This window comes from Phocoena sinus, chromosome 9, assembly GCF_008692025.1.
Source record: "Phocoena sinus isolate mPhoSin1 chromosome 9, mPhoSin1.pri, whole genome shotgun sequence".
NCBI lineage: Eukaryota > Metazoa > Chordata > Mammalia > Artiodactyla > Phocoenidae > Phocoena > Phocoena sinus.
Window position 1 is genome coordinate 65,980,236 of NC_045771.1, and position 27,805 is coordinate 66,008,040.

General features: G+C 37.5%; 1 protein-coding gene across 1 annotated transcript; it reads left to right on the top strand.

Annotated features, from left to right (window-relative positions):
• Positions 1-27,298, top strand: TMEM106B (transmembrane protein 106B). The gene is made up of 8 exons (XM_032643450.1): positions 1-214; positions 2,500-2,721; positions 5,830-5,893; positions 9,986-10,145; positions 19,003-19,143; positions 19,394-19,443; positions 20,200-20,253; positions 20,988-27,298. The coding sequence occupies exons 2-8, from the start codon at positions 2,502-2,504 to the stop codon at positions 21,124-21,126; spliced, it is 828 nt and encodes a 275-aa protein (XP_032499341.1). The 5' UTR covers positions 1-214; positions 2,500-2,501; the 3' UTR covers positions 21,127-27,298.
• Positions 27,299-27,805: the final 507 nt, after the last annotated feature.

Consider the following 27,805-nt stretch of genomic DNA (forward strand, 5'->3'; position numbering starts at 1 on the left):
GCGCTCTGCGCAGGCTCGGGCGCAGGTTGCAGCAGAGAGGGGCCTCAGCTGTTGTGGTTATTGTGCCGCCCCTCCCCCACCCGGACCAAGCGACGACCCATCGTTGCAGGCCCGTTGCTCTAGCCCCAGCACCCGGGACTAAGGACTCCGTGACCGTGTCTTCGGGCCTGTCCGCGCCGGAGCAACTCGGGACTGCGTAGCACCCCGCATGCCGGTGAGCGACCCGGGACTCGCAGCCTCCAGGTCCCCTTAGGGAGCGGGGCCGAGCGGGCACCCTGGGAAGAGCCGAGCCGGATGAGGAGGTGGAGGAGGGGAGGCTACGGGGCCGCTGGACACGCGCGGAGACCGGGGAGGCGCTCTGGGCTGGGTTATGGAGGTGTGTCATCACCTCTTATCCCGGCCCAGCTTCCTGCCTAGGGGCTCCGGGCTTCGGCTCTAGCCGGGCGCACGGGAGAGATTCCAGGTCCCCACACCTTGAGTGGCCAGGTGGCCCCTGGTTTTTCTCTTTTTGAGTTTTCTTGCCCGACTGCCTGTATTTTATCTTTAACCTTTCCAAAGTAGGCAGGCTGTATCCTGGGTTTCATTGATGCAGCTTATGAAAGGCGCCGACTTCCTTCGTTCGGAAGATCACGACCCATTTAAATTGGGTGGAGTCATGTACTTTTTTTCCCTTTTTTCGTAAGGAGTCTAAAGTTTGGGTTGGTTTTAAGTAAATTAAGGAATTTTGATAAAAATATTGAGCACAGGGGCCTAGCACCTCTTTATTATAAACTAAGGAGTCTCCAAGAATAAAAGTTGTTAAAACTTAGCAGTGCTCTGAGGAAAATCCAGTAGGGAGGGCAGGGATGCCCAGTACCTGACGAAGTCTGGCACTTGTCCATTAGCCTTGATAAAACAAACACCAGTCCAAGGCCAACTGTATCAAGGCAACTGTTACATAAGTATAGAAAGCAGGCCCAGACTGAGAGCCACTTGTTCTTGCCTTGTGTCTTTTCCCCTCTTAAGGCATTCCAGTGGGAGGCACCCTATATCTCTGTTAACTGAGATCGTAAAAGGGTGCTACTGAGGCCCATTGATTCCAGCTCATCTAATATTCCATATAGGCCCCAAGGTCAAAGTATGTGGGGACAGTCTGAACCACCTGTGACTGGCAAGTATTGGTTTGGCTTGCATATAATGTCTTCGAACAAAATCAAGAGAAAATAATGCATTTTTAGGAGTCATAAATCATTCACGTTTTTTAACTTAATGGGCAATGTGTATATAAATTTTTTAAAAATAGTAAAAATCAGCATCTTTATTCATCATTCTGAAGTTTTAAGTTTGTCTACTAGTCGTATAATTTTTTATCCTGCTGTTTACAGTGTGTTTGGGTGACCCTAACACATGGATGGCATGCCACTTTTAAAAAGCAAACTTTTCTTCATAGCATAAGATAAATTGAATTATTTTGAGTGTCAGTTTTCCTCATTCACATCAGTTCGAAGTTTTTAAAGAAATATGTCTCTTTATATGAATGTCTTTAATAATCTATTTTTAGGAACTGATAAAAAATATATGGTCAAATTTAGAAAGAGAAGGAATGTATTATTTTTAAATTCAGCTTTCCTGCTTTGTTAATTTGTCCTCAGAATGTCAACTGATTAGAATATATGACTTTTTAAGTTTTTTTAATACTTAAAATTGTGGCTTAAACTGCAGTGTTATTGCATTACCTATCTACAGAGGTTATTTTGATATAGGTACTAGCACTAATTATTTATTTTTATTGGTCTTTAAATTTATATTTAATTTCCCTCCTGTATTTTTGATACTGTCATCCTAAAATTTTGAAATTAATGTTCTAAGTTTTGCTGCTTTGTATTGGTGAATTATAGTCAATATTTTAGAATATTAATTTCATAATTTTAACTCCACCAACTGTTGAATGAAAGAAAAATCTGGAGGTTTTTTGAGCTGTTTTTTGTTGCAAGTATTTAAATGTTTAAAGCAAGAAATGTGAGGATGAGAAAGATTGGGGATTTTATTTATCACATAGGGGCATGAATTTTAAAAGGCTGAAAAATACTACTTTGATATTTCCTGGTGATACCTAGTTGTAATCTGCCCAAAGCCACTTTTGCCTTCAGTGCTAATTGATTTAAAGGTAGAATGTGTTTTTGTTTTATTCTAAGAAAAGTGAAGTCCATGTGTTTCTTTTCAGAGAACTCTAAGAAAGTGGAGACTTTTGTCAAATTTCAATGTTGTTTGAAAGCCCATTCTTATCATAACTCTGATCTATCATTTCATAATATTTTGTTAGAAAAACACTTTTGGACTCTAGTAAATGGCTCCCTTGTTTCAGACATTATTTTGATTGAGTATAATTCTAATCCAGATAGTGATTTGAACGCTCCCTTGAAGGTTGTTCTAAATTAATTTGATCGGTATAAATATCCTATAATGTTCTTGAGTATACATCTTGACTGAAGTTTACTGTAAGATGTTTTTTTTTCTTAGACATGGGAAAGTCTTTTTCTCATTTGCCTTTACATTCAAATAAAGAAGATGCTTATGATGGAGTCACATCAACTGAAAATATAAGGACTGGATTGGTTAATAGTGAAGTCCATAATGAAGATGGAAGAAGTGGAGATGTCTCTCAGTTTCCATATGTGGAATTTACAGGAAGAGACAGTGTCACTTGCCCCACTTGTCAAGGAACAGGAAGAATTCCTAGGGGTATGTGTTATTGCACTGTTTTTTCTTTGAAGAATGATTCCAAGTGTTTGCACAAATACTATGAAATCCATGGGTCTGAGCACAACCCTTTATGTTTTAAAAGACTTAGAATTACAGTTAAAACTTCATATCAGTTATCTTCAGTCAAAAGGACACAAAGAAACAAACATAAAGATTTTAATTAGGGTCTTAAAGCAATAATGAAAACCACTCTTCTACCTCCAGTATCTTTTCTTTCCCACCTGCAATTATAGCAGATATGCAGCATCTCTTGACTGTAAACTTTAGTCCTGTTTGGCATCAGTAGAAGTCATATCACAGTCACCTTGCCGTATTGAGTGTTAGGAGCAATTTAAGTAATGTGGTGACCTAATATTTCTGATTTGTTATTTAAAGAATAATAATAAGTTGGTCATGCACTAATTAGTTATTTTTTAAAGGATCTACATGAAGAGGGATGGTATATGAAGATGAGCCATATAGGAAAAAAAAATCAGTTTGTGGCATGTCATAGGGGAAGTCAGTAGGGAGTAATCTCCACTTGCTGTTTGTAGGCTACTTTAGTAGCAATGGCAATAAGTAGCAATAGTAAAAGTACCTTGTACTATTCTCATTTTCTGCTTGGTTGAATTGATATTTGACCCTGGAGAGACCCCGAGGGTAGGACAAAATGACAATATAAGGCTTTATCTTGCAGAGGTAGTAGGTATTTGAGAATAAAAGGATTATTGTTGTTACAGGTATTAATGCACCAGGCTGGAGGCAGGGAGAGGGCTGGAGTCTCATTTTTGCAATCTGGATACTATATTTTTGAGGTATAGCTAGTAGGCATTTTTAGCAGCCTGGATGTACATTGTGGATAGTAAGATTGAGGAGGAATTCAGAGGTATTTTTTGTCTGAGCAACTGGAAGAATGGAGTAGCCATTTATTAAAATGGAGAAAAGAAGGTTTGAGTGTATGTGTCAGGTGAGAGATCAGGAGCTCAATTTTAGATATGTAAGTTTGGAGATGCATATTTGACATCTAAATGGCTATGTTCAATAGGAAGTTAGTTATAATAAGGGCCTGGAATTCAGATGCAAGGCCTAGGCTGGAGTCATCAGTGTATAGATGATACTTCAGGTGAGTTGGATGACAGCACCAAGGTTGTCAATGTGAATAGAAAACAGAAGAGACTTTAGCACTGAACATTGGGGCATTGCAACATTTTGGGTCAGTGACATGAGAAAGAATTAGCAAAGGACACTAAAAAGAGCAGCTAGAGTAGAAGTAGGAAATCCCTTTGTCTGTGGTGTCTTAGAAGATAAATGAAGAAGATATACTCCTTGGTAGAGGAGAGATTGATCAACTGTGTTAGACCTGATCAAGTAATGTGAGGACTGAGAACTGGCCATGGGATTTGGTGATTTAGAGGCCACCTTTAAAAGAGCAGTTTTGGTAGTCTGCAAAAGAATGTATAGCATGTGTAGAGTAGGATCAGGAGTGCATAGAAGGAGCAAAGTTATAGTCAGAAAATAGCTTTTTTGAGGAGTTTTGCTGTTTCAGAGGAAAAGGAGAGAAGAGAGGTGGTAGCTAGAGGGGGCTATACATCAGGAGAAGAATTTTTTAAAGATGGAATGAATAATATGTTTGTATGCTGATGAGATTTTTCCATAGAGAAAACATTGTTAATGCAGGCAACAGAGGACAATTATTAGATCTAGTGCACAAGTGCAGAGGGCTGCTCCTCCAGAGAAGCATGGGCAATTTGCTCCCAGCAGTAGAAGGGAAGGTAGAGTATATGGACACAGAGGCAAGTGGGTGGGTGGGTAGATGTGGTCGTAGCTTGTGGAAGTTCTCTTTGCCACATCATGAGCTGAGAGTAAGGATAGGGGAGAAGATATTGGAGGTTTGAAGAGAAAGTGGAAGTTATGAAATTGTAGTTTGGGAGAGTCAGATTAAGAGTATGCACTTTTTTTTTGGGCTGTGCCACACGGCTTGCGGGATCCCTGACCAGGCATCGCATCCAGCCCTACGGCAGTGAAAGTACAGAGTCCTAACCACTGGAACACCAGGGAATTCCCCAGATTGAGAGTATGAACTAGAGAAATATAGGTGGCATTATTAAGGGCCACTTGAGATAGTAATCTAAATGAGACTAGTGAGCATAGTTGTTTGTGTTTCTTTATCTACTTTTAGCTGTGTGGATATAGGCACAGTCGCCAAAGGGTTGGTTTTAACCAGTTGCAGTTTAGACAGATGAATACCACCAAACAAGATAGGATATGTACACACACGCACACACACACACACACACACACACACATACATATTATATATATGTGGGTATGGTAGGGGGAGTGTAGATGAGGGGGGACTTGTGGAGGGAGCAGGGAGGAGTAATGAAAGTATTATGGAAAGCTTTAAAAGAGAACTTGACTGCGGTGCTTTGATAGTTAATACAAAGAGCCAAGTTGTGATAAGATTGGAAAATTGGCATTTAAAAGTCCATTTATCCATTAAAGCATACGGATAATGCTCAACCCAAGAAAGAAATACTGAATTTTGAAGTGACTTAATGTGGAGAGGTGTGTGACCTGAAAGAGTCCTGGAAGACTGTGTATAAATAGGGGTTCTTGGAGCATGAGACTTAATATGTGTCAGTTTTGGTTTTCAGGGGAGATAGTGTAGGAACCTCTGCAGTTATAGGGGTTTCAGGACAGCGGTAACAAAATGTTTCTTCTGCTCTCATTCAGATAATCAAATTGAAGTCTTAATGGAAAACTGTGGGGAATAGAAAACTGGGTGAAGGAAGGCCTGGTAAATTCAGATCTTCTGAAAGCTGGGACTTTTTAGATTTTTTTTCTCAGTGGAAGAAAGAGTTACTCTTTCTCATTCTTTATAATATTTTTGTTAGCTAGAAATCTAGGTATGAAAAAACACAATATCTGCTTTGGAACTCAGCTGCTACTGGATAATTTTTGAAGATGTTGAGAGCATTTTACTAAAGGAATGAGATGAGAACCAGGTAGTAGTCTGGTCTTTCCAAACCAGACTTTGATGAGGAACCACTATATTTTTAATTAATCATGTTAATAAATTTCTAAATCTAATTCTTTTACTTTTAGGACAAGAAAACCAACTGGTGGCATTAATTCCATACAGTGATCAGAGATTAAGGCCAAGAAGAACGTAAGTGATTATAAGAAAATGGCAGTTTTTTTGTATTTTTTGCTTTTTGTATTATGTATAAGTAAATATTTTAATTAAAACTATTCAAAGGAAAAATGCTATCAGGTTGTTAAGTTATACCATCATATACTTTATGTCATTAAATAAAAAAAGGATTCCTGATTGTGGTAAGTTCTTGAAAAGTACTTGAGAGAAATGGTGTAGAACACAAGCCAAGGAAATTGAGCATAGATGTAATTGGAGTCCCTGAAGAAAATCAAAGGAGGCAAACTGAACAAATAGCAAACATTTAATTCAAGATCACTTCCCTGAAGTAAAGCAATACGTGAATCCACATATTGAAAAGACGAGGACTTGGGCTTCTCTGGTGGCACAGTGGTTGAGAGTCTGCCTGCCAATGCAGGGGACACAGGTTCGATCCCTGGTCTGGGAGGATCCCACATGCCGTGGAGCAACTGGGCCCGTGAGCCACAACTATTGAGCCTGCGCGTCTGGGGCCTGTGCTCTGTAACAAGAAAGGCCGCGACAGTGAGAGGCACGCGCACTGCGATGAAGAATGGCCCCCGCTTGCCACAACTAGAGAAAGCCCTTGCACAGAAATGAAGACCCAACACAGCAAAAATTAATTAATTAATTAATAAACTCCTACCCCCCAACATCTTCAAAAAAAAAAGACAAGGCCTTCCCTGGTGGCCCAGTGGCTAAGTCTCTGTGCCCCCCATGCAGGGGGCCCAGGTTTGATCCCTGGTCAGGGAGCTAGATCTCGCATGAGGCAAGAAGATCCTGCATGCCACAACTAAGACCCGGCACAGCCAAATAAATAAGTAAATATTTTTTTAAAAAGTTTAAAAAAAGAAAAGACATAGCATAATTTTGGAAATAATCAACCTTCTTAGTGAAATTACTGGACTTCAAAGGAGAAAACTGAAAAGCCCCTTTGAGCATCCAAGCAAAGGATCGATTAATTTATAAGGGATAGAAAATCAGATTGGCATGTTACTTCTTGACCACAATGCTTTAAACACATAAGCAGTAGAACAGCATGTCTAAGTCATCATGGAAAGAAAATGAACTCAGCAGTTTATAAACAGTCAGTCTGACCCTTTATTATATAATATATAGACAGTTATGAATGTGCAAGAAATTAGGGTTAATTTTCTAACCCTAACAAGCAGAGGGAGTAGCACCTGAAAGGGCCAGAGGAGTGGTCCAGCCTTCAGATGTATGGCTAAAGTAAACAGCGCTGTGGGAAAGTGGTACAGATGAGGCTAGAGAAAATAACAAGGACCAGATCCTGGCACCTGTAGTAAGCTAAGAAATCTGAGAACTTATAGGAAGCTCCTCAAGAATTTTTAGGAGTTTCAAATTTGTAATAAAAAACAGTAACTCTCAATATGTAGTAAAATTATAATATTTTGGGAAAACTGTGGTTCTTTATAAGTTGGAGTTGTGATGGGGTAGTCAAGAAATTATTAATTGCTTTTGTCTCCATACTTTAGCTATGTCATTTAATCCTCAAAACAAACCTACAGGTTTTAAAATGGAGGAAAAGAGTAAATTACCTAAAATGTTACAAATATGAAATGGCAGATATAGAATTGTAACTTGAGTCCAAATAAACCACACAGCCTTCATAACTTCATCAGTACTGTATACTTTGCAGGATTCTGTTACTGTCCCTAGAGCCATAAGAAAAATTATTACTGATGAGTTTTGTAATAGAGATCTATGTACTTCATCAGTGAACTAGCCAATTTTTCAATTTGGTATGAAATACTAAGTGGAATGTTATTTTATTGTCCCACCAGGTTTAGTAATATTTGTTATGGCTGTAAGCTTTGGGCACAAAGTAATTTAGAATACTGATTCATATATTCACACCTAGAGCTGACTTACAGGCCCTAGGTACCAGAGTGTGGTGGGCTCACCTGCCCATGAGAAATAAAAACACTAAAGTGTAAAAAAATCCAACAATGTTCACATTTTTATCATGATTTTTAAACTCTTTTTATACCTTTTTAAGGTGTTTTGGTGTATAATGGGCAGTATAAGTGTGTGTTTAAACTACCTGTTAGGTAATCCGGTAGTGATCACCACCCTACTCAAGTTGGAAGTCCAGAGTGAGTGAGTGGGAACTTCTCTCTTTGCTCCAGACAGCAGTACAGGTCAAGTAGTAATGATTTAGTGAATTTTTGTTTGTTTTATTTTATTTTATTTTATTTTGCGGTACGCGGGCCTCTCACTGTTGTGGCCTCTCCCATTGCGGAGCATAGGCTCCGGATGCGCAGGCTCAGCGGCCATGGCTCACCGGCCCAGCCGCTCTGCGGCACGTGGGATCTTCCTGGACCAGGGCCTGAACCCGTGTACCCTGCATCGGCAGGCGAACTCTCAACAACTGCGCCACCAGGGAAGCCCTATTTTGTTTTTTGATAAATAATTTTGCTCTCTTTTCTTAACTTGGACAACTTAAAATACTCAGAAACATTTATAAAACATCTGCAAGAAGTACTTGAAATAACTGTTGTGAGGGATAAGATGAGATCCATCAGGGCATTTAGGTACAAATCTCTCTTTAGGGAAGAGAGGATGGAGGAAACGATAAAACAAGAATTTTTTGGATGGCTAGAATCTAAGGAAAAGATAAACTAAGTGACATGCAAGACAGAAAAAGAAGCCAAAAGAAGGGTGCTATGGGCTTTGACAGAGTGCTGTTTATTGGAGAAACCAGGGAAATTCTTTCATCCCTGAGTGTCCATGGGGAGATTGCTTCCAGGAGCCCTCGCATATACCAAAATCTGCTGATGCTCAGGTCCCTCATATAAAATGGCATAGTACAGTCGACCCTCCACATCTGAGGTTTCAAATCTGTAGATTCAACCAACCATAGAGGGAAATTTTGATCCATGGTTGGTTGAATTCAGGGATTAGAAACCCACAAATACTGGAGGGCCAACTGCAGTGTCTTGAAACTCTAGTTTTGTTGGTAAACCTAAAGATAAGAGGCAGTTTTCATCTATGGAAATAAAGAGTGAGAGATGGAAGAGAAACACTTCCATCTGGGAGGTAGATGAATAGCAAAGCCACACGAGTTTTTTTTTTTTTTTCCTTGTCTTATCTCTGCATAATAATATCCCCTTTCTTGATTTTAAAGAAACAGTTTAGCAGCATCTTCAAAGCAGACATGATTAATGTAAACAATATTTTTAAAAAGGAGTACAGGGACTTCCCTGGTGGCACAGTGGTTAAGAATCTTCCTGCCAATGCAGGAGACACAGGTTGGAGCCCTGGTCCGGGAAGATCCCACATGCTGTGGAGCAACTAAGCCCATGCGCCACAACTACTGAGCCTGCGCTCTAGAGCCCATGAGCCACAACTACTGAGCCCGCATGCTGCAACTACTGAAGCCCACGCGCCTAAAGCCTGTGCTCCACAGCAAGAGAAGCCACTGCAATGAGGAGCCTGTGCACCACAAAGAGTAGCCCCTGCTCACCGCAGCTAGAGAAAGCCCATGCGCACCAACGAAGACCCAATGCAGCCAAAAATAAATAATTTATTTTAAAAATAAGTAAAAAGGAGTACATAAATACTTTCGGGTGAGGAAGCTCAAAACAGACTGTCTTAGTGAGATTGATGAGGCATATGGTTATGTCATTACATTTTTAAGGGCTTCATAGGTGGTTCTGATGAGCAGTGACTTTAGGGAATCATATAATGCCAAAACTCATATGTGAAAATTCTGCTTCAGTGAATTCATCAGGGAGTCTTGAAATCTATACTTTTATAAAGCTCCCCAGCTTGATTCTGATGAGCAGCCTGGTTTGGGAATCACCACAGTAAATGTTCTATCTATAATAAGCCTGAAATCCTAGTCTCCAAAAAGGTAAATGTCTTTTAAGGAGACCATTTTAACACTTAATAGATTCCAAACTAACTCTGTTCAATACTTTTATAATGTAAAAATTTGGTAAAAATCATACATCTTTTCCTGCTGGTATAAAAGGGGAAAAATTCAAAATGAAAATGTCTTCTCTAAATGTTTCATTATGTAATTTTTGATGCATGTATATTTAAATATTCCATTTTCCTTTTCAGAAAACTGTATGTGATGGCTTCTGTGTTTGTCTGTCTGCTTCTTTCTGGACTGGCTGTGTTTTTCCTTTTCCCTCGCTCTATCGACGTGAAATACATTGGTGTAAAATCGGCATACGTCAGTTATGATGTTCCAAAGCGTACAATATATTTAAATATCACGGTAAGTACATATTTATATTAAAAATATTTGACTTCATTCTTTTTTTTTTTGGCGGTATGCGGGCCTCTCATTGTTGTGGCCTCTCCCGTTGCGGAGCACAGGCTCCAGACACGCAGGCTCAGCGGCCATGGCTCAGCAGCCATGGATCATGGGCCCAGCCGCTCCGCGGCATGTGGGATCTTCCCGGACCGGGACACGAACCCATGTCCCCTGCATCGGCAGGCGGACTCTCAACCACTGCACCACCAGGGATGCCCTGACTTCATTCTTTTATCATGTTAAGCAGCACCTTTGTCCTTATTGAGAGAACATTAAAGGTAACACTCAGTTTTCTTTCTGTATGTCTGCTATATTGACCTTTTCTGTCATTTCTGATTCTGCTGAAAATGGCAAATTGGCAAATTCTGTGTATTCAGAATCATTTCGCATTTGAAGATGCCTTTGGGAGGGTAAAATAAACAAAACAATTAATTACTGGGAAAAAAGTAATTACAATCTATTTACTTTTCAGCATTTGACTCTGAATAGCTTCTAGCCAGATGTTAACATAGTTAGTTCAATACATGTTATACATGTAACATTTTCATTTCCTTGTGTTTTGTGAAACACAATTTTTGCCGTCTTTAACAGACCATTCCTTTGTTTTAAAAGGTAGAGAACAAGTGAATGATTTCTCTTGCAAATTAGTATGTGTGAAAATCTGTGTTTCTCAGGACAGTGGTTTTTAGGACTCTACAGCCTTCCCACACTTGAAAACAAACAAGCAAACAAACACCTCAGAGAAGGTCTTGTACCTGTTTTACATGTTAACATTTATTTGAAAAAAGCATGGTTTGCAAACCACCGTATTATTAAAAAGGAATATATATGTTGCTTCAGGCTTTAAGGTACATCTGTGTGGCAGTGATTTGTTTGGAAGAGAGATATTGGACTTCAGTTGATTTTCCTCAAAGAGGTGGTTGGTATGCTTCAGGTTGAGGTAGAGATGCCTGTGGTGCTGGTTGGGAGGAGGGGGATTTACAGGGACAGGAAGTGAAATGGAATGTATGTTAAAGTGGAATTACTACTTAATTATAGGAAAAAAAGAACTCCCATGAATTCATTTATCCTCATGGCATACTGTCAAACGTTGTCAACCTTTAAAAAAACACAAAAAAAATTTTTAAAATCCTGGGAATTCTCTGGCAGTCCAGTGGTTAGGACTCTCCTTTTTCACTACTGAGGGCCCAGGTTCCATCCCTGGTTGGGGAACTAAGATCCCACAAGCTGGGACTTCCCTGGTAGTCCAGTGGGTAAGACTCTGAACTCCTAATGCAGAAGGGGCCCAGGTTTGATCCCTAACTAGATCCCTCATGCATGCCACAGCTAAGAAGTCCACGTGCTGCCACTAAGAAGCCTGCATGCCGCAACTAAAGATCCCACGTGCCGCAACGAAGACCTGGCACAGCCTAAATAAATAAATATTTTTTAAAAAAGATCCCACAAGCTGCACTGCGCAGCCGAAAAAAAAAACTATATACATGGAAAAAATATATATGCATAAAACATAACACAGTACTAATTGTAAATCATTTCCTATCACTGGGGAATTATCGTTGGGTATTTTTCCACTGTAACAGCCATTTGGAAAAAGGAACAAATTTTCCCTTTTTCTGTGGGGTTTAAAACAGTGGGTGGATATTTTTGGCCAACCTCCAGAGTCTGTTTTAGTATTAAATAACTGTAAATTTATAATGAAAAGTAATAAAAATTATGTGCTGGGTCCTTTTAGATACCAGAAAGTATATTTAAATGTAAATATCTTACTTTATTTTAAATAATTATTCAGGAATTCCCACTTTTAGGGGTACTAGTACTTGACTAAATTGAGAAAGTGTGAACATTTAATAGGAAATAGGTTTATTATATAGATAAACATTAGGTTTAACTGGATGACAGTGAGAAAAAAGCTGAGATTTCTCACGGGGTGAAGATGGCGGAAGAGTAAAACGCGGAGATCACCTTCCTCCCCACAGATACATCAGAAATACATCTACACGTGGAACAACTACAGAAAACCCACTGAACGCTGGCAGAAGACCTCAGATCTCCCAAAAGGCAAGAAACTCCCCACGTACCTGGGTAGGGCAAAAGAAAAAAGAATAAACAGAGACAAAAGAATAGGGACGGGACCTGCACCAGTGGGAAGGAGCTGTGAAGGAGGAAACGTTTCCACACACTAGGAAGCCCCTTTGCGGGCGGAGACTGCAGGTGGCGTAGGGGGAAAGCTTTGGAGCCGCGGAGGAGAGCACAGCAACAGGGGTGCAGAGGGCAAAGTGGAGAGATTCCTGCACAGAGGATCAGTTCCGACCGGCACTCACCAGCCCAAGAGGCTTGCCTGCTCACCCACTGGGGTGGGCGGGGGCTGGGAGATGAGGCTCAGGCTTCAGTTGGATTGCAGGGACAGGACTGGTGGCGTGAACACAGCCTGAAGGGGTTAGTGCACCACGGCTAGCTGGGAGGGAGTCAGGGAAAAAAGTCTGGACCTTCCGAAGAGGCAGGAGACTTTTTCTTCCCTCTTTGTTTCCTGATGCGCAAAGAGAGGGGATTAAGAGGGCTGCTTACAGGAGCTCCAGAGACGGGCGCGACCTGCGGCTATCAGCGCGGACCCCAGAGATGGCCATGAGACGCTAAGGCCGCTGCTGCTGCCACCAAGAAGCCTGTGTGCGAGCACAGGTCACTCTCCACACCTCCCCTCCCAGGAGCCTGTGCAGCCCGCCACTACCAGGGTCCCAGGATCCAGGGACAACTTCCTCGGGAGAACGCACAGCGCGCCTCAGGCTGGTGCAACGTCATGCTGGCCTCTGCCACCGCAGGCTCGCCCCGCATCCATACCGCTCTCTCCCCCCGGCCTGAGTGAGCCAGAGCCCCCGAATCAGTGGCTCCTTAAACCCCCACTTCTGCAAGCCAGAAGGGAGTGGCAGGACGTATTAAAAGTGATGAAGGAGAAAAACCTACAACCAAGATTACTCTACCCAGCAAGGATCTCATTCAGATTTCATGGAGAAATTAAAACTTTTACAGACAAGGAAAAGCTAAGAGAATTCAGCACCACCAAACCAGCTTTACAACAAATGCTAAAGGAACTTCTCAAGGCAAGAAACACGAGAGAAGGAAAAGACATACGATAACAAACCCAAAACAATTAAGAAAATGGGAATAGGAGCATACATATCGATAATTACCTTAAATGTAAATGGATTAAATGCTCCCACCAAAAGACACAGATTGGCTGAATAGATACAAAAACAAGACCCATATATATGCTGTCTACAAGAGACCCACTTCAGACCTAGGGACACATACAGACTGAAAGTGAGGGGATGGAAAAAGATACTCCATTCAAATGGAAATCCAAAGAAAGCTGGAGTAGCAATTCTCATATCAGACAAAATAGACTTTAAAATAAAGACTATTACAAGAGACAAAGAAGGACACTACATAATGATCAAGGGATCGATCCAAGAAGAAGATATAACAATTGTAAATATTTATGAACCCAACATAGGAGCACCTCAATACATAAGGCAAATACTAACAGCCATAAAAGGGGAAATTGACAGTAACACTTTCATAGTAGGGGACTTTAACACCCCACTTTCACCAATGGACAGATCATCCAAAATGAAAATAAATAAGGAAACACAAGCTTTAAATGATACATTAAACAAGATGGACTTAATTGATATTTATAGGACATTGCATCCAAAACCAACAGAATACACATTTTTCTCAAGTGCTCATGGAACATTTTCCAGGATGGATTATATCTTGGGTCACAAATCAAACCTTGGTAAATTTAAGAAAATTGAAATGTTATCAAGTATCTTTTCCAATACAACACTATGAGACTAGATATCAATTACAGGGAACGATCTGTAAAAAATACAAACACATGGAGGCTAAACAATACACTACTTAATAACGAAGTGATCACTGAAGAAATCAAAAAGGAAATCAAAAAATACCTGGAAACAAATGACAGTTGAGACACGACGACCCAAAACCTATGGGATGCAGCAAAAGCAGTTCTAAGAGGGAAGTTTATAGCAATACAATCCTACCTTAAGAAACAGGAAACATCTCGAATAAAAATCTAACGTTGCACCTAAAGCAGTTAGAGAAAGAAGAACAAAAAGACCCCAAAGTTAGCAGAAGGAAAGAAATCATAAAGATCACATCAGAAATAAATGAAAAAGATATGAAGGAAACAATAGCAAAGATCAATAAAACTAAAAGCTGGTTCTTAGAGAAGATAAACAAAATTGATAAACCATTAGCCAGACTCCTCAAGAGAAAAAGGGAGAAGACTCAATAGAAATGAAAAAGGAGAAGTAACAACTGATACTGCAGAAATACAAAAGATTATGAGAGATTACTACAAGCAACTCTATGCCAATAAAATGGACAACCTGGAAGAACTGGACAGATTCTTAGAAATGCACAACCTGCCAAGACTGAATCAGGAAGAAATAGAAAATATGAACAGACCAATCACAAGCACTGAAATTGAAACTGTGATTAAAAATCTTCCAACAAACAAAAGCCCAGGACCGGATGGCTTCACAGGCGAATTCTGTCAAACATTTAGAGAAGACCTAACACTTATCCTTCTCAAACTCTTCCAAAATATTGCAGAGGTAGGAAAACTCCCAAACTCATTCTATGAGGCCACCATCACCCTGATACCAAAACCAGACAAGGATGTCACAAAGCAAGAAAACTACAGTTCAGTATCACTGATGAATATAGATGCAAAAATCCTCAACAAAATACTAGCAAACAGAATCCAACAGCACATTAAAAGGATCATACACCATCATTAAGTGGGGTTTATTCCAGGAATGCGAGGACTTTTCAATACTTGCAAATCAATCAACATGATACACCATATTAACAAATTGAAGGAGAAAAACCATATGATCGTCTCAATAGATTCAGAGAAAGCCTTCAACAAAATTCAACACCCATTTATGATAAAAACCCTGCAGAGAGTAGGCATAGAGGGAACTTTCCTCAACATAATAAAGGCGATATATGACAAACCCACAGCCAACATCATCCTCAATGGTGAAAAACTGAAACCATATCCACTTAGATCAGGAAGAAGAGAAGGTTGCCCACTCTCACCACTCTTATTCAACGTAGTTTTGGAAGTTTTAGCCACAGCAATCAGAGAAGAAAAGGAAATAAAAGGAATCCAAATCGGAAAAGAACAAGTAAAGCTGTCACTGTTTGCAGATGACATGATATACTATACATAGAGAATCCTACAGATGCTACCGGAAAACTACTAGAGCTAGTCAATGAATTTGGTAAAGTAGCAGGATACAAAATCAATGCAGAGAAATCTCTGGCATTCCTATACACTAATGATGAAAAATCTGAGAGTGAAATTAAGAAAACACTCCCATTTACCATTGCAACAAAAAGAATAAAATATTTAGGAATAAACCTACCTAAGGAGACAAAAGACCTGTATGCATATACCATATTCTTGGATTGGAAGAATAAACATTGTGAAAATGACTCTACTACCCAAAGCAATCTACAGATTCAATGCAATCCCTATCAAACTACCACTGGCATTTTTCACAGAATTAGAACAAAAAATTTCACAATTTATATGGAAACACAAAGGACCCCAAATAGCCAAAGCAATCTTGAGAACAAAAAATGGAACTGGAGGAATCAGGCTCCCTGACTTCAGACTATACTACAAAGCTACAGTAATCAAGACAGTATGGTACTGGCACAAAACCAGAAAGATAGATCAATGGAACAGGATAGAAAGCCCAGAGATAAACCCATGCACATATGGTCATCTTAAATTTGATAAAGGAGGCAGGAATGTACAGTGGAGAAAGGACAGCCTCTTCAATAAGTGGTGCTGGGAAAACTGGACAGGTGCATGTAAAAGAATGAGATTATATCACTCCCTAACACCATACACAGAAATAAGCTCAAAATGGATTAAAGACCTAAATGTAAGGCCAGAAACTATCAAACTCTTTGAGGAAAACATAGGCAGAACACTCTATGACATAAATCCCAGCAAGATCCTTTTTCACCCACCTCCTAGAGAAATGGAAATAAAAACAAAAATAAACAAATGGGACCTAATGAAACTTAAAAGCTTTTGCACAGCAAAGGAAACCATAAACAAAACCAAAAGACAACCCTCAAAATGGGAGAAAATATTTGCAAATCAAGCAACTGACAAAGGATTAATCTCCAAAATTTACATGCAGCTCATGCAGCTCAATAACAAAAAAACAACCCAATCCAAAAATGGGCAGAAGACCTAAATAGACATTTCTCCAAAGAAGATATACAGATTGCCAACAAACACATGAAAGAATGCTCAACATCATTAATCATTAGAGAAATGCAAATCAAAATTACAATGAGGTATCATCTCACAATGGTCAGAATAGCCATCATCAAAAAATCTAGAAACAATAAATGCTTAAGAGGGTGTGGAGAAAAGGGAACACTCTTGCACTGATGGTGGGAATGTGAATTGGTTCAGCCACTATGGAGAACAGTATGGAGGTTCCTTAAAAAACTACAAATAGAACTTCCATATGACCCAGCAATCCCACTACTGGGCATATACCCTGAGAAAACCATAATTCAAAAACAGTCATGTACCAAAATGTTTATTGCATCTCTATTTACAATAACCAGGAGATGGAAGCAACCTAAGTATCCATCATTGAATGAATGGATAAAGAAGATGTGGCACATATATACAGTGGAATATTACTTAGCCATAAAAAGAAACGAAATTGAGTTATTTGTAGTGAGGTTGATGGACCTAGAGTCTGTCATACAGAGTGAAGTAAGTCAGAAAGAGAAAGACAAATACTGTATGCTAACACATATATATGGAATCTAAGGGGAAAAAAATGTCATGAAGAACCTAGGGGTAAGACGGGAATAAAGACACAGACCTACTAGAGAATGGACTTGAGGTTATGGGGAGGGGTAAGGGTAAGCTGTGACAAAGTGAGAGAGTGGCATGGACATATATTCACTACCAAACGTAAAATAGATAGCTAGTGGGAAGCAGCTGCATAGCACAGGGAGATCAGCTCGGTGCTTTGTGACCGCCTAGAGGGGTGGGATAGGAAGGGTGGGAGGGAGGGAGACGCAAGAGGGAAGAGATATGGGAAAATATGTATATGTATAACTGATTCACTTCGTTATAAAGCAGAAACTAACACACCATTGTAAAGCAATTATACTCCAATAAAGATGTTAAAAAAAAAAGTGAGATTTCTGTAGGTTTTCTCTCAGTATTTTGAGAAATGTAATTATATCGTATTACTTTTGTTTCTTAAAATGAGTAGTATATATTACTACTCTTTTTTAGTAATATTTATTGTCTTTCTAATTATGAAAATGTTTAATTATCATTATAAGACATTTGAAAAATACCATAATGTATATCTTTACTTTTATCCAGGCCTGACTATTAACATGTAGTCTGCCCTCCATATCCACTAGTTCTGCATCCATGGATTCAATCAACCTGATTGAAAAATTTTTTTTTAATTCAGAAAAATTTGTTTTTTATAAATTAATTTGTGGGGTTTATTTTTGGCTGTGTTGCGTCCTCATTGCTGTGCACGGGCTTTCTCTAGTTGCGGCGAGCAGGGGCTATTCTTCATTATGGTGTATGGGCTTCTCATTGTGGTGGCTTCTCGTTGCAGAGCATGGACTCTAGGCACTCGGGCTTCAGTAGTTGTCGCATGCGGGTTCTAGAGCGCAGGCTCAGTAGTTGTGTTGCACAGGCTTAGTTGCTCCGTGGCATGTGGGATCTTCCCGGGCCAGGGATTGAACCCGTGTCCTCTGCCTTGCCAGGTGGATTCTTAACCGCTGCGCCATCAGGGAAGCCCTATCTGTTATTTCTTGATTTAACATTTTTCCTTTTTATTTTGTTGACTATTTTCTAAAATAATTTGAAACAATTGTTTTAAGTTAGAATTGCAAAAGTTGGCCCCAGCTGTTAAGTATAGAAATGATACAACTGCATTTCTTTCCAACCAGTTTTGAATCTATCCCATTTCTTCTCAAAAGTGACCTGCTAGAAATCTCTACTCATGTAGTTAAAATACCAGTTTTTTTAAATAGAAAGTTTATTTAATGTTGTGTTTAACATTTTAAAATGTTGTCTTTGTATTTAATTGAATCTGAAGTAGCTTAGTCAGTGAAGATGTACATGTTAACATTTAGAAAATTTTTGATGAAATTTTAGAATTTTTTATTGAATTTTTGCTAAGGCTACAAATACATTTTCTAACATTCATTTTTCTGTATTCTTGTACTATACATTTTCTGGGCCTACTTTTTAAAAGTATGTGTTCATTGTAGGCATTTTATATACATAGTACTCATGCATATGGGCTTCCCTGGTGGCGCAGTGGTTGAGACTCCGCCTGCCGATGCAGAGGACACGGGTTCGTGCCTTGGTCCGGGAAGATCCCACATGCCGCGGAGCAGCTGGCCCATGAGCCATGGCCCCTGAGCCTGCGCGTCTGGAGCCTGTGCTCCGCAACAGGAGAGGCCACAACAGTGAGAGGCCTGTGTACTGCAAAACAACAAAACAAACAAACAAAAAAAACATACTACTCATGCATAAAACCATATAATTGGTTCATTGAATGTTCTTGACATTTTTTGGTGATACTTTCCTTCCTCCTAATAAATTAAGCATAGCCACAGCTGGAGAGTCATCTTCTGTATTAATTTTGATTCATATTATGCTTATTCTAAGATAACGTGTACATTTTGTGCTTCCTTTCTTTTTCAGAACACACTAAATATAACGAACAATAACTATTATTCTGTTGAAGTTGAAAACATCACTGCACAAGTTCAGTTTTCAAAAACAGTTATTGGAAAGGCACGCTTAAACAACATTACCAATATTGGTCCACTGGATATGAAACAGGTAAGCTTCATTCATGAAATACTTTGGAGGAGTTAAACAAGTCTCAAGTTTGTGTATCATATTAACTTGAGGGAGATGGGGGATTTCTTAAAGAACTAGACTTTGAATTGTATCCCATACATGTGTAAGAAAAAGTCCTAGAATCAAACCCATAAAGGGAGAAATTTCCAAACTCTTTGAAGTTACAAAATGTATCTAAATACTTGATGTTTTGATCCTGTTCTCTATTGATTTAATTTTTGCCTTTCAGATTGATTATACAGTACCTACTATCATAGCAGAAGAAATGAGTTATATGTTGTAAGTTCTGATTTTTAATTATTTTCTCTCATTAAATTATAAAGAGTAAGTATGTGTAGGTGTGAATATATATATATGTTTAATTTCCCATCATCTTAGAAGTGACAAGACCACATTTTGGAATATTCCTTCCGGCCTCTGATCATCTCTGTTCTTCTCTTTTCCCCTTTCAACATGTATAATGTTAATGTATATATATGTATACACATAATTTTATTTTCAGAATTAGGATCATATACACCATGGCACTTTTTATTTACTATGTTATGAGAATCATAATCTCACATATTCTAGTATTTGTTTCTGATTTAGTATAGGAGGACTAAAAATGCTAATGATGTTTAGAACTCTATTGCTGGTTTGAAGTTGTAAAGCTTTTAAATTAGGTCTAAATGATTATTAGCTCTTGTTAAGTAAAAAATAGTGATAAATTTTTATCATCTTTTGATGTCAGCTTGATATAGAATTTCTGAGTAACTAATAAACTGGCTACTAAAATTTCAAAAGGTAAACAAAAAGTAAAAATAATAAGTAGACAACTCTACAACTGCTGTAGTATGAAGGCATAGAATAAGAAGCCATGAAAATATTAATCATCATTTGAGATACAGAAAATGCTCAACCATTAAATGCTTATTTATTATATCTTTTAATAGTATTTCTGTTAGCTTTAACATAGGAAGAGGAACTGTAATTAAACTATTTTAAATTTATAATGTCAGTTTGTATTTATTCACATTGTTTTTTCTTTAACAGTGATTTCTGTACACTGACATCCATCAAAGTGCATAACATAGTACTCATGATGCAGTAAGTACAAATTTTTTTTTGAGAGGTTCTTTGTTTAAAAACTTTATAACATTGGCTTAAAGTATACACATATTTATAAATGCTGTCTCATTTGGGTTTTAAGCCTTACAGGAGTGCAATGAGGTGAAGTAAATAGTATCCCACTTTACACATGAGGAAATGGGAGCTCAGAGGAGTAGTGAAGGATCACACAGCTGCTAAATAGTGAATCTGAACCTTGCAAGAACTTGGGAAAATGGTAGAAATTGGGACAGAGAGAAGGATGAGCTCAACACCCAGTTCCTTGCTGCCTGTGGTCGGCAGTAACAGTAGTGAAGACCAGGAATGTTATTGGTTTGCAAATCGGGTGTTATCCTAAGCCATGAAAACACTGTAGGTTATAGGTTGGGTATTTGGGCCATTAGCTAACATTTGATTAACCTTTTCCTCTGATGAGAGAACTGTGTGATTATTTTTAAAAGTGCACTGAACTAAATATATTTTTAATTAAAGATTGGTGTTTTGAAAAAATACATTTTTGTATATAATTATTTTTGGATAGGGCTTTCTCAGCCAGCATTCCTGTTGTCTATTGGGGAAATATTCCCTAAAAGGCCCATGTCCACAATATTAAGTTATCATTAATCAAATAATCTCTCCCTGGAGAGAATTTTGATATATAAAGTGTTGTCACTTTAGAAAGCTTTTTTAATATATAACTCTTCAGTGTTTCTCCCCATTTATTTTGTTTTTAGAGTTACTGTAACAACAACTTACTTTGGACACTCAGAACAGATATCCCAGGAGAGGTACCAGTACGTTGATTGTGGAAGGAACACAACTTATCAGTTGGGGCAGTCTGAATATCTAAATGTACTTCAGCCACAGCAGTGAAAACTGAGAGATGCACCTGGAGAAGAAATACCTATTGACATTTTCCAAACTCTGAAGGATGAGGTACTTACTTCCTGATAGGAGATCTTAAATTGAACAACCTAAAGTTTACACTTCTGTTTTAAAAGTACAGCTAAGAGTATGTGGACTTGTAGGTCATTACAACTCTCTACTCTGTGTTCATGATATTTGTACCAGGATCTTTTACTTGAATCTAAATTTACTGATTGGTTTTCTTTGTTCCTGGTCCCCAAAGGGGAAAACTAAGACTTCTCCTACAGGATAAATAATTATTTAAAATTCATAGCTCTAATTACTACTGAAAACATAATTGATGATTTGTGATGAATATAATTATGTGATGAACATAATTTGAGAAACTTTATTTCTGAATGTTTTTATAGAAAATTACTGTGGGCCTATTCATGAAGACATTTAAAGAGTAACCTTTTTTTTTTTTCCTGTTTTATAAATTCCCTTTGCTACTTGGTAGTATTTCAGCTATATACTATTTTAGCTTTTAGCTAAATGTTTTTATTTTTTCATTTTGAAATCTACTCATTTGCATGTTTTTGTCAGTCTTACTTCAAGCTATTGCTTGCGTAACACTTAATAAACCAAAATAATCTTTGCAGAATTCTGTACCTAAAATTTTTTAAAACCCCTAAATAATGTGTTTCACATGTCTTTCCATGTTAGTTATAGTTGTGTGAAATTTTTATGTAATCTTCAAACATCATTTAATGTACAGTATTGTAAATAAATTCTGCATGGCTTTTATGTAGCTTTAATAAATGTCAAATAAAGTGATACAGATTTAAAATATAGTAAGTTGCTCATAAAAATTTGTAAAGAAAGGAAAATGATATTCAGAAACCTCTAGAATGTATGTTTCCAATTACATATTAGATCAGGCATAACATAGATTTGAAATAAAATATTTTGATGCTCTACTTTTTTTAATGTTGCTTTTCATACTAAAGAATTATGAATACACTTACTTTTCAGAACTGTTAGGTACCCAAATGATCAATTTTATGAATGTTTTAGAGGAGGAAGTTATTTCTTTGGTAAAATTATCCAAGAAATCCTGTTATTAAATTACGGTGGCTATAGCAAAATAAAACCTATATTATGCTTTTAAAAATTACTTTGCACATCATGGATATCATGCCCCTAGCAGTTACATTTTTAAAGGTTTCTACTTTTGGTTTGGATTTTATTTAAAATTGTTTTCAAGTGTAAATTATTGACTTATTCATTTTGCTATTTTATATTTTTAATACCATTTTGCATTTGGGCCTTTTGTCTTTTTGGTTACCACATTCTGAGTACCTTTTAAATACCTACCACTGAGCATGGGGGCTGACTGTGATACCAAAAACAGTAAGTGGCTTGAGAGTAGTTTCCTATGTTCCCTAGTGACAGAGATCAGGTTACCCCTCTCCTTACTCCCAAAGTGCCTAACATGGGTCTGAAACATTCTTATTATAAGTCTGACTCTCTCAACTATAGAACATGAGCTTTATTTAATTAGTTAGAGCTAATGAAGCCCTCCTTTCTGCCTTTAAACCTACTCAGTCCCCTTACTTAGCTTTCATATTACTTTCTCTAAGTTTTCCTCAGTGAACATTTAAATGGGTGAAATGCACTAACTTCTTTTTTTTTTTAACTACTTAGTCTTCCCGTAATCCATCGCTAACTCATCCATCCTTACTATTAAACTAAAATCACCCCTTTAAATTTATTATGGATTTTGTAGTCCAACCCAATCTTTAATATTGTTTCTGCTATGTTTTTTGACTACTCCCCTTCTCCTTGAAATTGCACTTTTCTAATGTGTGTGTTCTATTTGTATTTTTCATGTCATTCTCATTTCATTTTTTCTCATTCTCCTATCTTTTGATATCTTTTAATGAGTAGTATCCAGACCCTCTTCTGCCTCAAAATTTCTACTCCTGTATCTTCAGCAATCACCTATATTAAGGCTTCTAGCTCTGTTTCTACATACCTGACAGTAACCTGTCTAGTTTCTCATTTAGCTAATGCCTTAGAGATAACAGTATTTCAGTGACTGTGTAAAAATCAAACATTGTTAAAAATATTTTTATCATGTTTTGTTCTCACCTGCCCTTATGTCCCATTTCTTCAAAATCATTCTTCAGATATGCCTCCTTCAAAAATCAATCCTGATTTATTTTCCTGCTTTGTATCTTTTTTTTTTTTTTTTTTTTGCGGTACACGGGCCTCTCACTGTTGTGGGCTCTCTCGTTGCGGAGCACAGGCTCCGGACGCGCAGGCTCAGTGGCCATGGCTCACGGGCCTAGCCACTCTGCGGCATGTGGGATCTTCCCAGACTGGGGCCAAACCCGTGTCCCCTGCATCGGCAGGCGGACTCTCAACCACTGCGCCACCAGGGAAGCCCCCTGCTTTGTATCTTTTAACCTTGGAAAACTATATAATGTAAATTAAATGGACTTTTCTGTTGATGTGTAGCTTTAATATCCTTTTAGAGTGCATGCAGAGTATCTGCTGAAGAGACAGAAAAGTGAGAGAACATTTGTTTTTACTGACTTAGTTTTGAATTTTTTTATTCATTCTTTAAATTAAAAACTCTTTATTACACCTACTTTCTGTGGAGTTCAAGTGAGAAAAAACTGGCATTTAAAATAAGTTAAGAAAAACCAGCAGTAGAAAAATAAAGATCACCTGTGACTACTTTCAAAGAGGGTTAAGTAACTGCCAGAAGAACCCTAGAGCAAAGCAGGCTGTAAATTAATAAAACTACAAAAGCACATTAAGGTGAAGCAGATTTATAGCCATTAAAAAAAAAATCTGGAAAGGATGGATGAGGCTTTAACTTTTCTTAGGTCATTGTCCAATGCAGTTTCTTATGTGGTAATAGGATTTTTTTAAAAGGGCTCTCAGACCTTATTCAGAAGATGTGGTAAAGATGTTACAATTTTTTTTTTCCTGATAATTCCAAGAATAAATTTCTCATAAATTGCACCTTAAGTAAACTGGTCATTGTAACCAAATCTAATACATAACCAGCCTACATGTTTTCATATTACGTTTATATAGCACTGTGCCCTTTTCAGAATTCTTTCATATGTTTTTCTCATATCATTTGCCATCGTCCTGTGAGTCAGAAAATGAGGGTAGTAGGATCCTCCTCTTTTAGAAAAGGAAAAAGAGGCATGGAGAAGTTGAGGGACTTGCTGAAGATCTCATATTTAGTAAATAGTTTCATTGAGGCCAGACCTAGTTTTCCTGTCACCCATATCTGTGCTCTGTCATTTAGAACACCCATTGGAAAGCCCTGTTGACTCAGGTTAGTATAAATAAAAATTAGAGAAAACGTTCACGTAGGTAATGGTAGATTAATTTTCTGTTAAAATTTAGTACTCTGTGATCATTCCAGTAAAGATAATAGATATGTTTCAGAGTAGACTAATTATAAATAATAGAGATTAGTGGATTGAGATTTGAAACAGTGACAGTTTGAAAATAAGAGAGATAAACTGCTTGAAATTTCTAAATAACCATCTTTACTGTACTACATAACCTGTAAATGGCTGTGGTTTTGTGTTCATTTTTTCCATGCTTTTTTTGTTTGTTTAAGCCAATGAGGTAATTATTTTCTCTAAGAATTCATGACAAGAAAATAAAATTCACTTCAGATCTTCTGAATTGTAGTTTGGGAATAACACAGTGTGGTGTTCAAATAGATAGGAAGTGACTGCCAAAACACGATAAAAGTAACTTAGGAGACTTCAAATGTCAGCCTAATTAATCATTTGTGGTTCTTAGCCTTATCATTATTGCAATATAATTCTGGATGTTTAATTGGAGGACATGTCCCCAACTTTCTGTCATGCCATTTTGTTTGTTTTTTAAAAGTTTTAAACAATTCTTTGTATAATGAGTATATCTTATTTAAGAAAACGGTTTGTTAGGTACTTGACCCCAAAGTCACTGCTCAGTATAGCTAATATTTATTGTTTAATTACTATGTCACATACTGTACTGTACTAACCTTTCATGTGCATTATCTTATTATCCCTCAGAAGAGTTCTTTAAGGTAGTTACTGTCATTGCCCCCCCCCATTTTATCTCTGAGGAAATTGAGTTTTAGAGAAGTTAAGGAGTATGTATAAGTTGGAAAGTGGCAGATTAGAGATTCAAAACAGGTCTGTTTGACTCAAGCATCATTGTTCTTACAATAAGCATATTTTCTTTCTAGCCTTTGAAAATGTTTTAGTCATAAAAATGTGTTGGATATTGCACTTAATATAGAAGACTGAGGTTTTTGATAGTATTTTCAAGAATACTATTAAGATGCTTTATTATTTTGTAGATCTTTAATATAAAAATGTTTATCATTTTTTTAGCTATTAATACTTATCTGTTAGATGGATTTTTTTCTTTATAAAAGATATAAAAATTTAAATTTACAAATATATATCAGGCTTCCTTGATAAGCAGTATGAATGGAATTTCAAGTTATTAGTTTGTAAGCCAAAGGTTACTCACCAGAATGTCATGATTTTTAGCTCATAACATCTGGAAACAGTAACTACTTGGCTCAAATACATCTAAGAAGAATTAATTTTATTTCTCTCTTTTTTGTAATATCAGATCTTAAATGAGATGTTAAACTATTTTAAGGAAAAAATGTTTGAGAGGGTGGGATAAAAAGACTGAAACATTATTTCTTTAAAAAATGTATTTTTACATGAAAACAAGATATATTTGCAATGTGTTCAATCAAAACATTCACTTCTATATCCCAGATCTACATATTTCAAAGTAAAAATGTTCACTTGTCAGCTGAAATTCCTGATTAGAACTAATATTTGTTTATTTTTGTGCTTGGAATGTAAATTTCACAGTGGATTTTTTGTTTTGTTTTGTTTTTTTCTGGCGGTACGCGGGCCTCTCGCTGTTGTGGCCTTTCCCGTTGCGGAGCACAGGCTCCGGACGCACAGGCTCAGCTGCCAGGGCTCACAGGCCCAGCCGCTCCGCGGCATGTGGGATCCTCCCGGACCGGGGCACGAACCCGTGTCCCCTGCATCGGCAGGCGGACTCTCAACCACTGCACCACCAGGGAAGCCCCACAGTGGATTTTTTTTAAATTTACCTTTAATTTGGATAAAAGCAAGTGATATATTTATATACTACAGGGATAAAAATGGTAATTTTCATTTTTAAAAAAACTACCAATGTGATTATATTTTTAGTTCTTTTTACTCATGTTTAGTAGAGCCTTTAAATTAAAAAATACACTATGGTCTGTATTGACCCAAAAAGTATTCCATAAATTAATTTAACAAATATATGGCAAGCTTTTCATAGCTATAGCTAATTCTTCTAGAAGGAAGTTGTTGCCTTCTGTTTAATTACATTAATTGAAATGTGTTTAAGAGAAATGTTTTCAGCATATTTTGTATACTAAAAAAAAAACAGGGTTAGTATTGGGCCAATGGCCAAGAGGTAACGTTACTACCTTGTAGACTGTTACAGTTCAAATTGTCCCACTTCCCCCAGAATTTTAGAAACTAGAAGTCTGGGAGATGCTGTATCAGCTGTACTCTGGTGATTCTAAATGCTGTAAGTACTGTTCATCTTTTGTTACTGTGTGAGATGGGAAAAAATGCCAGATTGCAAAAGATGCATAATTTCATTGTATAATGGTTTGTTTTAGGCATAAAATATCAGCAAGCCTTGTCTTGTGTGTTTTGTCTTATATTTCCTTATAGAACTAAATTAAGTAAGATTTTGGGAAATGATTTTAAATGCTTTCCAAGTTGACCTGCTTGGTCAGATATTTGAATGATGGCATTGCTGAGTAGACTCTAACCCATGATTCTAATTGTGGAATAAAGAATAATGTAGAGCGTGAGACTATGCTTGGGCACTTACTCTTCATTTATATTAGGTATTACCCTCCATCATAGCATACTTACTAAATTTCCAAGTTGAGCAGTTCTGTAATTGTAACAATTGTTGCTGTACCTGTAACAAAACATGCTTATGATAGTAAAATGAATAGAAGCGCCCCCAAATACTATTTTTTTAATTCACTTGTAACTGTTCCTCTTATAATTGTGTATGACAGAATCAAATTTGTAAAAATTTTAGCATGAAAAATAAAATTTGTATCAGTCAAGTGTCTTGGTTATGCTTTTGAAATTCTCTTGACATAAACAAATCAGTGTAAATATTAAAAGTTCTTCAGCTTAAAGCTTTTAAGTTCTTACAGTTGTTAGCCAAACTGCACTTTAACATCATATTTTATATCTTTTTCTTTCATCTACTTAGCTTCCAATTTGTTGCCTAATTCTATCTATTCTACCTCTCTAGTATCTCTGGAATCTGTCTCATAGTTGAAATGTCTGTTGCTACTACCCCCTAATTTTTTATGGAAAAAAGCCCAAGTCCTTACTGTGGTATTAGGAATCTTTTGTTATTTGGCCACAACCTAAATTCACAATCTTATTTCCTATCTTTGCCCGTCATTTATGTCCCAGGCAAATTGAGATGTTTGCCATTCCTTGGAAATAGTTCTTTCTTTTATCCACACTTTGCTCATTCTGTTCCTTTCTTCCTAGAAAATTATGTAACCATTTCTTTAGTCTCCCAATCTTACTTATTTTCCAACACCCAGCTCAAGTGT